At 40.1% G+C, this 12,974-nt stretch overlaps 1 protein-coding gene across 1 annotated transcript in view; it reads left to right on the forward strand.

The window, feature by feature from the left end:
• USP45 (ubiquitin specific peptidase 45) overlaps positions 1–12,974 on the forward strand; it is a 113,118-nt gene that overhangs the window by 31,189 nt on the left and 68,955 nt on the right. Inside the window, exon 8 of the mRNA XM_075268193.1 lies at positions 680–810. Coding sequence (XP_075124294.1) covers positions 680–810 — 131 coding nt within the window. The remainder of the gene's footprint in view (positions 1–679; positions 811–12,974) is intronic.

Below are 12,974 nucleotides of genomic sequence, written 5' to 3' on the forward strand. Positions count from 1 at the left end.
AAATGTTTTAATATTCACCTTCTTTGCACCCCATAGCAATACTTTACCCAAAGCTTTAAGGAGTGCTTTAAGTTCTCTTATTTGCTGAGCAGTCTTAATAATACTGGTACTATTTTTTGCAGTCTGTATTCCAAATGCATAAAAACATATTAAGGTATTTATATATAAATATAGCAAATCTTCTCGTGGCATGCAGAATAGATTTATTTTCCACTTCTATGTCTGTGGACTGTAAGCTCAATACCACAGAAATGTAGATTTAAAAAAAAAAAAAAAAAAAATGTTCAAGGGTAGACATTCGCTTTGAAGGAAGCTTAGCACATATATTGAAAATGCATTGCAATCTGCAGGCAGAATTCTATAGAGCTGGAAGAGCTAAATTGATAGCTTCAAGTTCAAGTAGTGGGAAAAGTTTCAACTTCCCAATACGCTATGCGGAATATTAAATTGTGCCATTAGGAACTGCACAAGATCCTTTGAATTTTTTTTATTATTATTATTTATTTATTTATTGTAAAGTTCTGCATTGGGGTTATAAGGTATTAAATGTGCTTACTACTGATTCTATAGTCCCGTACATTGCCATTTCCACTTGCTGAATCTCATCCTCTTAATATCCATCAGTTAATAATGTAACCATTAGTATAATAATTCATTACTATGTGTGTTTTATGTATAGGACCAATTAGTGATCACCCTCTCTAATCCTGGACCTCTCACATCAGCAGTGGTTTTGTTCTTGCATAGTATGAAAGAACCAGGGAAAGAACCTGTGACTCCTAAAATGCTTTTTACCCAGCTCTGCCAAAAGTAAGTCATTCTGAAAAGAAACATTTCCACCTACTTGCATGTTATGGGCACGCAGCACCCTTATACAAATGTATTATTGGGGGTATGATTTCTATAGATGGTGCTGACCAGTGTATAGGAGAAAACAGTATGTTTTCTCCTATACACTGGCCATGAGTGCAGTTTTCTCTTGGAGCACCCTATATATCCAAGACTCTGTTTGCCATTGCTGTTTCTCTGGTGTTACTTTTGACTTAAGATTTCAAGAGTTTTTTGAGTCAGCTGTAGACATAAAGGGATTCTACCATTAAAATCAAATTTTTTTTCTCACTAACACGTAGGAATAGCCTTAAGAAAGGCTATTCTTCTCCTACCTTTAGATGTCTTCTCCGCGCCGCTGTTCAGTAGAAATGTGTAAGTGGCCGTTTTTCTTGTGGCTGTGGGCATGCGCAGTCGGCTTTGCCCGAGGCCTAGAAATTAGACTGCCAGTCTCGGAAGAAGACGCGTGAAGAGGCTGTTCCTAAAGAAGATGGAGGTGGCGCTGGAGAGTTTTTTCGCAGCATTGGGGGCGCCCCTAGTGCTGTTTGAGCGCTGGGACCCACCCCCAGTGCTGTGAGAGAACTCATTTGCATACTGGCGAAAAACGGGATTTTAACCGAACGGCAGGGTGGAGAAGACCTCTAAAGGTAGGAGAAGAATAGCCTTCTTAAGGCAATTCTGACGTGTTAGGGAGAAAAAATTAAGTTTAAAGGATAGGATCCCTTTAAACCAAGATCCCCTTTTGAGGGCAACTCCTACCTTTATATACTATTTAATTATAAGGAAAATGTTGGTTGTTGTACCGTATTAGCCAGTGGGTTGGAAATATAAAAAACAAGAAAACTTGATAATCTTCAGTAGTTGATACCTTTTTAATGGCTAACTCATAATGATGACAAATGGCTGACGTTTCGGAACGCTAGGCTCCTTTATCAAAGTAAATTTAAAACATTTCTGAAGGATGCATGTTTATATACAGAGCAGGCACAAACGGTGTTAGAACTCAGGAGGAAGGGGGGGGGGGTGTTAGTAATTGGTAGAGACAATGTAAACACTTACAGGTCCTTATCAGTTCACACGTTACTGTAAAAAGACATGAAACTCTGTGATGCATTAAGTCCACACTCGAGTGTTAGAAGCAGTGTCATGAATTTATACTCATGTATGCGTCTTTCTCTCTTTGATCTGAAATTCCCTCTCAAAACCAAAATTTTCATGTGATCAGTGATATTGTGGTCCCCACTACAAAAATGCTTTGACACGGGAAGGTCAATTCTTTGTTCTTTAATTGTATGGCGATGTGAATTGATTCTCATTCTGAGTTGCTGTCCGGTCTCTCCAACATACAGATTATCAGTGGAACATTTGGTACACATAATTAAATACACTACATTGGATGTGCTGCAGGTGAACGTACCTGGAATTTTATATTCCTTGTTCGAGTTTGGTATCTCTATCCTGTCAGTGGTCAGTATGTGGGGCAGGTTTTGCATATATTTAATTATATGGCAAGACAGAGTTCACTAGTTTTCTTCACATGGACACAGAGTCATCCAATGTAAGGTAATAGGCTTTCTAGCAAAAAAATGATTCCCGCAGAAAAATATGAGGATGGTGCGGCCACATTTCATGAATAAAAAAAACAAATCATTTAAATAGTATCCAAGCATATTCACCCAAAGAAATAAATCTGATACCAACCCAAAAGTTGTACATAGCTAAAATGTACTCTTAATACCCCAAAATACTATATTATTTTGTTACTATTGGACATTTTGGCCATACCTTTTATAATGTCCATATACCATACACAATAGTTTCAAACCAAATAGGAAAAAAATTGCAGCTTGTACTTTCTCAAGGGGTATCTCAGTGGGGCATCAAGGGTATACTCCCTTGAGAAAACATGTGAAACTTTTTAGGACTGCAATTCCTTTCCTGACTAATCTGAATCTATTGTATATGGTATTTGGACATTATTATTTTGTTACTGTTATTCAAGAGACATAACAAAGTTCCTGGGCCCCAATGCAGAATCTGTACTTGGTCCCCTTCCTACCTTATGGTATGTAGAACAGTGGTATATTTCATGTTTTGACATATTGAGACCTCAGAGTTCAGGTCCTGGTAACAACTGCCACCTCTGCACGCCCTATAGCTCCTGTATTGTACATTTTTTCCATTTATTTTATCTAGTATTTTGGGGTATTTAGGTTATATTTGGGCTATGACAATTTTTGTGACTTAGCCTTTTTTAATCCTATTTATTTCCACGTGTGAATATTGTTGTATAAGATTTTAAATATTTTTGATGGCTTATGTGCTTTAATAAAGATGCTTCATGGTTTTGCAACTTTGTTCTTCTGTGTTTTAATTTATCATGGGGATAGATTTTATTTTGTGTATTATTACATTCTTCTAACCTGTAAAAAGAAATATTGTAAGCCTACTAATACATTCAATAGCAGAGAGCTGGAATTGAGCTGGTCATTATACTATAACTGATGCTAGCTAGAGAGACACAGTAATGTTTTTCCTAGGCTTGCGTCCCCTTACAGCAATATCTAGATGTTTGAAGATATAAATGCAGCTGTGTCACAATTCTTGATGCATAGGGAACTGACGTTGTTTCTTTCTGCTATTATAGGCACCGAAGTAGCATACATTTCCAGTAATAATCTGTGTCTATGGTCATCTTTATTACTCAGTGTACACTTGAGAATACCATACACAGTAGGTGAATCTTAACGGAACCAGCCACCGTTGACAATGTTGTCCTGACTTTAGCAAGCATGAGAGTAGTGAAGGGTTGGGCATGTTGATTTTCTTCATATCTGGACCTTTGTTGTAAAGGGATTTAAGAGAAGTCTGCTAGCAACTTACTACTTTTCCCCTTTGGATAAACATGCACACTTGGCCAAGACATGGGGAGGGGGTTTGAAGTAATTGCTTTCCACTGTATGCTTGCTCTCTTGACAGCTGTCTAAATGGTATGGCCACCTTTGCACAAGCAGTGCTCCACAGTGTTCATCTTATTGGATTATACCCGTGTTTCTTGGAAAATAAGACAGGGTTTTATATTATTCCTTTCCCCAACATCAGAGCAAATCGGAATCTTTTCGGAATCGATGTGAATTTTGTAAAATGGTTAGGGTTACTAACCCTAACTTGAATTGACAATTGATGGTGCAGTGTCACAGGGTTTTAAACTTACTGGCACTTTGTCTCTCTAAACACTTTAAGGCAGTGGCAGCATGCCCTCTCAGTCTCCTCTCCTTTATGGTAAGGTGCTGTAATAGAGTGGCTGCGTCTGTGGGGGTGAGCAGTGGTGACACCTTACGTCTTGTCACATAGGTAGCTAAGTCCACAGCATGATAGCGGCCTGGGGGTGGGACCCAGGAGGTGGTATTCAAAAAGCAGATTTGAGAGGGAGATCTGGGAGGCAGGAGGCGGCACTTGAGTGGGTGAGCGGATTTTGCCCTGCGGTGGCGGGAGGCAGCGGGGCACTTGGGTTGGGAGCTATAGTATGGCTATTCTCTGTCTCGTGACATAACCTGGAGGTGCTAACTAGGGCTTATTTTTGGAATAGGGCTTATATTTCAAGCCTACTCCAAAAACCCTACAAAATCAAGCTAGGCATTCTTTTGGGGGCACAGATTTTTTTTTGGAGAAACAGGGTAATATATCATTGTACTGTATGTTAATGTGATGTATAGTCTTATGTACTTTGAAAAATGCTGTGTAAATTGGGAACTTGAAGCAAATCTCAGACAAATTGTATGATTTTCTTGGGCCAGACCTGGTGGTGATCATTTCATGTAAACTACCAGAGCATGTAGTTATTGAATGGCTCTTCTGCAGCTTGTGTACTGAGTTCATTTAGCTTGTAAGTCCTATTTTATTATTTCAACAAAACTAGGCAGAAGATGGCTAATCACTTAATCACCAACCTAATTATGTGCTCTGCTGGCTCACAGATGTGGTTCTTCCTGACCGAGTGGGACGTTTTGTTCTCTTAAGAGGTTCTGCTGCCAAGCAATAGTGCTTTATTGGTGCTCATTTCCTTCAGGTCAAGTGACACTGTGCAGATAGCTCCTGTTAAAAATGGTTGTTGCTAATAAATTGTGCTCTTGTGGTGCGCTTTGCTAAAATTACAGACAAAAAAATTAACATAATGGTAACATTAGTAATCAGAATAATCAGTAGCGGTTTTAACTAGTAGTTCTTCAAGAAGCTTAATCGGCCCTTTCCACAATAGGATCTTCTGAACTAGGGTCTCAGCTGAACTAATGGGCCCAGGTCCTCGCTTACATAAGGGAATTGTTTTGGCATGAGAAACCTCCTCTCCATTGAAACCAGTTGGCTTTATTAGAGGGATGGGTCTCTGTTTAATTTGGTGATGGGACCGTTCATCATGGACACTATTAGGCCGGGTTCACACAAAGTATTTTGGTTCGTAATGTGGAACGTAAACGCCGCGGGAGTTTTTGCGGGCGGTATACGCTCCCATTGTTTTCAATGGGAGCCGGTACCGTATACGTGGCGCTATTTTGCGAGCGCCTCAAAATCACGGCCGCAAAATAGCGCCGCGTATACGGTTCCGGCTCCCATTGAAAACAATGGGAGCGTATACGGCCCGCAAAAGCTCCTTCGGCGTCTACGTTCCACATTACGAACCAAAATACTCCGTGTGAACCCAGCCTTACTCAGGTTACAATTTCTCTGACCAACACTTCCGTGTGATCAACATATCAGCAGGTCCCCTTTCTAGTGATAACATATGGTCCTGTAGTCAACAATTTGTCCAAAATAGAGAAAATTTTGACATAAAGCCGCATATTGTGTATATATACCGTATATTGTTTCACCTAAATATACTTGACATGTTGGCAGTCACTGACAAGAAGCTAAATGAAATTTGTCAGCACGTGGAACACAGGTAATCGAATGTTGTGAATGAATAATGGACCACAGACTCCAAAAATCTATGAAACAACCCATGAGAAGCATTTATCACCTATCATTTGAGAATCCCAATGATCTTGAAAACAAGGGATCTAGGTTGCCCATGGGAACAGTAATGTGCAGTGTAATTCTATGGGACTGACTGAGCGATGTACTCAGCTACTCAGTTTCTCCTTGACATTAGTTGTCTGTCAAAAAAAATGATTGAAGATGTTTTATTTATTTAGTTTACTTATATAGAACTGATATATTCCACAGTACTTTACTGTCCCATGTAGGGTTCACAATCAACTCCCTATCAGAATGTCTTTGGAGGGTTTTGAGGTTCGTGCCATAGGATTTTTTTTCCCACATTGCTGATTTTGGAGGAAACAAAATATATATCTAATAATGGATTCTCAATGTAAACCTTATGTTTATTACGTGCAGAATGACTTCCGTCTTGATATTTAACTGCTACATTTAGTTAGTGATTGTTCTTCTTCCATATTTGCTATATGGGCCTGCTGGGGGAGTGGCATATCAACCAGGGATAAGAATAGAGTCAACAAGCTGAATTAGAAAGGCCAGCTCTGTCCTGGGGAGGTGGTAGGTGACAGAGGGATATTGTCCGTGTTGAGCTCCATGCTGAGGAATAACTCCCATTCCATACATGAGACCGTGATAACACTGGGCAGTACTGTCAATGACCGACTGTGTGATCATAAGTATGAAAAGGAGCGTTATCGGAAGTCTTTCCTCCCCGTTGCAGGTGGCTGTGCAACCAACACCCGGGCTAAGCGTAGATGTCTTCATACAGAGAACTGAAAGATCTTTAAGTCGTGATATCTCCTTTTCTAACTTTTTTTTAATTTTATTATTATTTATTTTACCTTTACAGTGTACCTACTCTCTCTGCAATGCCTCTACCATGGAGCTTCTGTATTTGTATTTTGTATTATCTTTGCTGCTGTAACACTGAATTTCCCCATAGTGGTATTATTAAAGGGATCCTATCATTGGATACGCTTTTTTTCTGACTAACACATAGGAATAGCCTTAAGAAAGGCTATTCTTCTCCTACCTTTAGATGTCTTCTCCACGACGCTGTTCGATAGAAATCCTGGTTTTCTTCGGTATGCAAATGAGTTCTCTCGCAGCACTGGGGTCAGTCCCCAGCACTCAAACAGCACTGGAGGGCTTCTCCAATGCTGCGAGAGAAATCTCCAGAGCCGCCTTTTTCTTCTTCTGGAATGCCCTCTCCCTGTGTCGTCTTCTGTCCTGGGTTTCAATCTTCTAGGCATGCACAGTCTGCTCTGCCATCGGGCCTCAGGCAGAGCCGACTGCACATGCCCATGGCCACAAGAAAATGGCCGCTTACACCAGCTTACTCTGTAAGCGACCACAAGAAAATGGCCACTTACACAGCTTACTGTGTAAGCGGCCGTTTTCTTGTGGCCGGGGGGGCATGTGCAGTCAGCTCTGCCTGAAGCCTAGAAGATTGAAACCCAGGACGGAAGACACAGGGAGAGGGCGTTCCAGAAGAACATAGAGGTGTCGCTGGAGAATTCTCTCACAGCATTGAGTACGCCCCCAGTGCTGTGAGATGGCTCATTTGCATACCAAAGAAAACCATGATTTCTACCGAACGGTGGCGTGGAGAAGACATCTAAAGGTAGGAGAAGAATAGCTTTTCTTAAGGCTATTTCCACGTTAGTCAGGAAAAAAGGGTATTCAATGATAGGATCCCTTTAAAGGATTATCTATTTATCTATAGCAGTCTGCAGTATAGGCAAAAAAGAGAAAAGTACACCTCTAAATACCGCGTTCACCTATCCTGTCAGACACATTCAGATGCTTACGGCAACCAGTTTCTCCGACATGGTAGTTGGGTCTTGCTGTATGTTGTATTACACAACACTAGCTGACCTTGTACATGGTTCTGGTGTTCTCCGCACGCACTAATAGAATGTCAGGTACATTTGGTATTGCTATGGCTAAAGTAACCAGTCTTATTAGTTCGAAACTTTTTAGGGTTTTTCCCATAATCTAAAATGGTATGATGACATCAGGATATGCCATCGCTTTCTAAACAATGGAAATATTATTGCCAAGAGCCCTACTGAATCTGAGCTTGAAGTGGCATTTCAATTCTGTGGCAACAACACTCTGTAATAGGATGTTTTGTTTCCACAATATCAGACTTATGTGATATGACAGGGTTAATGTCTTATCTATGGATAATTTCTGTTACTGATCAGTTGCTAAGCATTCCTTTACCGTAATTTCCTGTTCTCCCGTAAATGTTAATTTTACATCCACAAAGCTCTTCAACCCCATTCCAACAGTACTATAAAACTCTATGGTCTGTTGTGCTAGTCTGCTTCAGCTGGGACCATGACTAGGTGTCCAGTACCCTGCGGATGCATTGAACAAGATAGATGTATATTACAGCCTAATATGTGGCGGGGCTCCCTCTCTCAACATGTCAAATATTTCATAATTTGTAACTGCAGCTATTCATTTATTGAACACCTATTATTGCACTGTATACTGTAACACTAGTAGACGAAGTTGATAAGTAATATAATTTTCTGATTATTTTCTGCGATTAATGGTACAGTGTCAGCCCTGGTCCTGCTGTGACCCGGTCACCCATACTAGTGGTATGTTGCAACTGGTCTCTTCAGAACTCTGTCTTTAATTTGAATGAGTCTCAAGCTGCACACCAGGCCTGTCTGATGCCAATGCTGAACAGACCGTGGTGAAATGGCACAGTGACAGTGCCCCCACCACAGCAAGCTGCAGTCCCCACCAGGGTTAGCAGGAGGTTTTATTACTTCCGCCTGCTGACATTAGATAGAAGTTGGCCAGCAACTGCCAGTCTGTTGCTCTTCATCCTTTGGAGGCATACATATTTTTTTTTACTAGCTGCTGAAGCATTACATTCCTTCTATACCAGAGGGACTAGCCATGTATATGAAGACAGTGTGTTGCAAGAGGGGAGGGTAGATCAGAGCAGAGACGCTGTTGACATTTATATTTTGTTGTGTAACTAACATTTATTAAAACTAATGTTTAACAGGCTTTAGATTCTGGATAAACACGGTTAGTAATGTTATACCTGTGGACCATTAAAGGGCGTCAATCATTGGTTATAGCAATTTTCAACTAAGCATATCTTTGCATAACTTTTAGAAAAACTATTCCAAGCATACCTTTTATTCATTGATCGTCGCTGCCGTTTTTTTTAATTAGCCTGCTTTTATTGATATGAAATTATCCATTACGGATCACCGGAAGCCTTCGTGATGTTCCCTGAGCGCCACTTGTGTCATCAGCCTTCTCTGATTCTCACCACCCCCTTCTTTACACATGATCATGCAAGCAGTGCTCAGGGAACATCGCAAAGGCTTCTGGTGCTTCTTTCTGGATAATTTGCATGTCAATAAAAGCGGGCTAATTAAAAAATGGCGGCACCGATCAATGAATAAAAGGTATGCTTGGAATAGCCTTTCTAAAGGCTATGCAAAGATAAGTTTAGTTAAAAATTGCTATAGCCAATTGATACCCCTTTTAATAGGTGACTTAGCTACATCATAAATAAGGTGTCAGGACTATTTTTCAGCATCAGGTTAGCATTGCGTCAAAGATCAAATTGAGTTGACATTGAAACAAAAGATTGCATGTGCCACCATTCTTAGTCGCATTTGTGACCATTTAGTGACCACCCATTATTCTCAAAAAAGCATATGAATATTGCAAGTCGCCCTATATCATCAGCACAAGTTCAGACCATAAAGAGGTTGTTGAGGTTTTTAATATTGATGACTTTTCCTCAAGATAGATCATTATTATCTATAGTACGGATGCTGCTTCCACACCCCTTCTAACCCACCTATCGCACTAGGTTAGACAGGAGTGAAGCAAGCTTCTACAATTACACATCTACACAAATAGCTGCCACCACCCACCACTTTGATAGGCGAGACACCAATATACCACTTGCAACAATAACAAACGAGTAACAAGCCTAAGTGATAAATATTCTCATTGGAATTGTGGGGACATTTAGAGCTAAGGACAATCTTAAGTTTCAGATTTAACATACACGGGGCCACACGGTGGCTCAGTGGTTAGCACTGCAGCCTTGCAGCGCTGGAGTCCTGGTGTTCAAATCCCACTATGGGCAAAAAAAACATCTGCAAGGAGTTTGTATGTTCTCCCCGTGTTTGCATGGATTTCCATCCCACATTCCAAAAAAAAGACATACTGATAGGGAAAAATGTACATTGTGAGCTCTATGTGGGGCTCACAATCTACATTTAAAAAAAAAAAAAAAAGATTTAACATACACAAAAATGGTTCTGTTCATTATATAGTGGCTGTGCAGAGTTAGCTAGTGCAGGACCAAATAAGCCAGGGCTATGTCAGAAATATTGTAATTACAAAGTTACTAATTGTATTATGCATACAATAATAAAGAGTGATGGGGAAATCTTTTTATTTTCATTTTACTTGCTGATTTGATGACAAGTGTATACATGCACCAAAATTTCTTTAGGCCTGGTTTACATCTATGTTCAGTATTTTGTTCGAGGAGTCCGCTTGGGGATCCTCCGAACGGAATACCGAACGCACTGGCAAGCGGTGAGCTTATGAAAGCACACGAACCCCATAGATTATAATGGGGTCCGTGTGGTTTCCGCGCAGTGTCCACTCAGAACATGCGGAGAGAAAAGTACTTCATAAACTACTTTCCTCTCTGCGTGACTCTCATGTGGACACTGCCTGGAAAACACACACACACCATTATAATCTATGGGGTTCATGTGCTTTCATTGCTCACCGCTTGTCAATGCAGTATTCCGTTCATGGGGTCCCCTAGCGGACTCCCTGAATGGAATACCAAATGCACATGTGAACATATGAACCAGGCCTTACAGTGGCGACTTTTAGTCTTGACATTATGATCATTGCGACACTGAACTAATATAATCTGGAATCTCACAAGGCCAGAAGCAGGAGACTGAACAGAAACAACTAATTATGAGTCTTCTGTGCTTAATCTGCAATTCTTATCTTCCGCAGTTATAACATATCAGTATGGGTCCTATACCCCTGGTCTGCACATGCTTCATTGAGGTCCATGGGAGTTATAAGCAGTACTTAAGCTTGCAACACAGCTACTTTTCCATTGAAGTGAACAGAGCAGTTTAGAATCGGCAAGAGAGTGACCTGATCCCTGTTCTTGTTGAGGGTTATGGTCTTTAGAGCCTTAGTTGGACAGTTGTGGAAAAATGTATAATTTCTGAAGAGTCATAATAAGATGTCTTTTCTGGAGTGGCTTTTTTTTATCTGTAAATTCTATAAATTTTTCTGTAACTATCTGATAATCTGGAATATTTAATGTAACAGAAAGTATCAGGTTTCTATAATGCTATATTAAAATACTTTTCCTCAATGTGTTTTGTGCTCTCGAACAGCCGTTTACAAAAAAAGGGAAAGGAAATAAATTAGCAATTTCCTTAAATTCAGTATTTCTTTTTTGCTTTAATAGTCATTCTGATATGTGTTAGTGTTTGTTGCCAAGCACAGGTTTTTTTTTTTTTGTTTTTTTTTTAATTATTATTTTGTCATTATGAGCCTTGTATTGATATTGTGCTTTGCAAATTCTCCTTTGGTATTTCTTCTGCAGACCAGAGTCAGTGTAGGTGTATGCACACAGTGAATCTATTAAAGATATTTCTATATAAGAAATAGGCAACAAATATTTAATTACATCCACTCGAAGGATGAAGAAATAATTTAGGGTGCCAATTTGCTTTTTCCTCTATGGTATTCTCTACTCCTACCCCCTACCATGCTGGAACCTAAAACTAGGAGGATGATTCTCTCCATGGCAACTGTTTAGCGTCTGGTACTAATTCATCCACTGTTAATTTTGTTAGTGTTGCAGCTGTCAGACGTTTTGCTGGGACAGATTGGATATATCGCTACAGGGCCCGTCTGTTTGTTTTCCACTGCTCTGAATATTAAGAGCGCAGATTTTAATTTTTACTTATCTGGAGAGATAGTGCTTAACATATATTAACCTTTTCATGCGATGAGCCAGCTAAGAGTAAATTTAGGGCCTCAACCTACAGCATTTAGTGGGTTAAGATTTTTACTATGCAACCGAAATACACTTCATTGAACTGATTAAATTATAGAGTTGCTACTGCCAATAATCTGTTGAAGTTTTGCATAAATACAGTAATTCCATAATGCCACGCATTGAAATACAAAGTCCACTCTTTTTTTTTTTTTTTTTTTTTGTTAAAACGGTAGATGCTATTGAAAAGTTGGTTTGGGTCTCACACAAGATATATTAGACTTCCTGTCTATAAAAAGGAGAACTTCGCTTTCACACTCCTTCCAACCCACCTATCACACAGAAGTGAAGCAAGCATCTACATTTTCACATCCACGCAAATAGCTGCCACCACCCACCACTTTATGATGGGTGAGACACCAATATACCACTCGCAACAATAGCAGACAAGGGTATCAAGCCTATGGGCGGGTTCACATCTACACCTGGTCTCCGCTTTGTGAGTTTCCGTCTTCTGCCCAAGAAACTGGACAGGAGACGGAAACCCGGCAGTCAGTGTCCGTCTGTGAGCGTCTTCTGGTTTCCGTGACGAAACCGTTTTTTTTAACTGGACACAAAGTCCTGCATGTCCGAATTTGTGTCCGGTTAAAAGAAACGATTTCACCGTGGAGAGGCAGAAGACGCTCATGGGTGGACACTTTGCAAACACATTCAAATGAATAGGTTTGAAAAGTGACTGCCGGTTTCCATCTCCTGTCCAGTTTCTCAGGCAGAAGACAGAAACCTGCAAAGCGGAAACCGGGCGCAGATGTGAACCCACCCTAAGCAATAAATACTCTTATTGAAATTGTGGAGACATTTAGAGCCAAGGACATTCTTATTAAGTTTCAGATTTAATATGCACAAAAAGTACTGTGCTTATTGAAAAAAGATGTAACAGGAAAGCCTATATATATGAATTTAGAAATAAAATGGAAATAAAAAGATCAGACCTGTTTATAAGCTTGGTGGTGGAGCACCGCAGAAGGAAAGGACAAACTCCACATTAGGCTGTAACTCCAGAGAATCTGACAAAGAGTTCATGTACCTCAGGAATTTTTTAAGGACT

This window comes from Leptodactylus fuscus, chromosome 3 (assembly GCF_031893055.1).
Source record: "Leptodactylus fuscus isolate aLepFus1 chromosome 3, aLepFus1.hap2, whole genome shotgun sequence".
NCBI classification, from domain to species: domain Eukaryota; kingdom Metazoa; phylum Chordata; class Amphibia; order Anura; family Leptodactylidae; genus Leptodactylus; species Leptodactylus fuscus.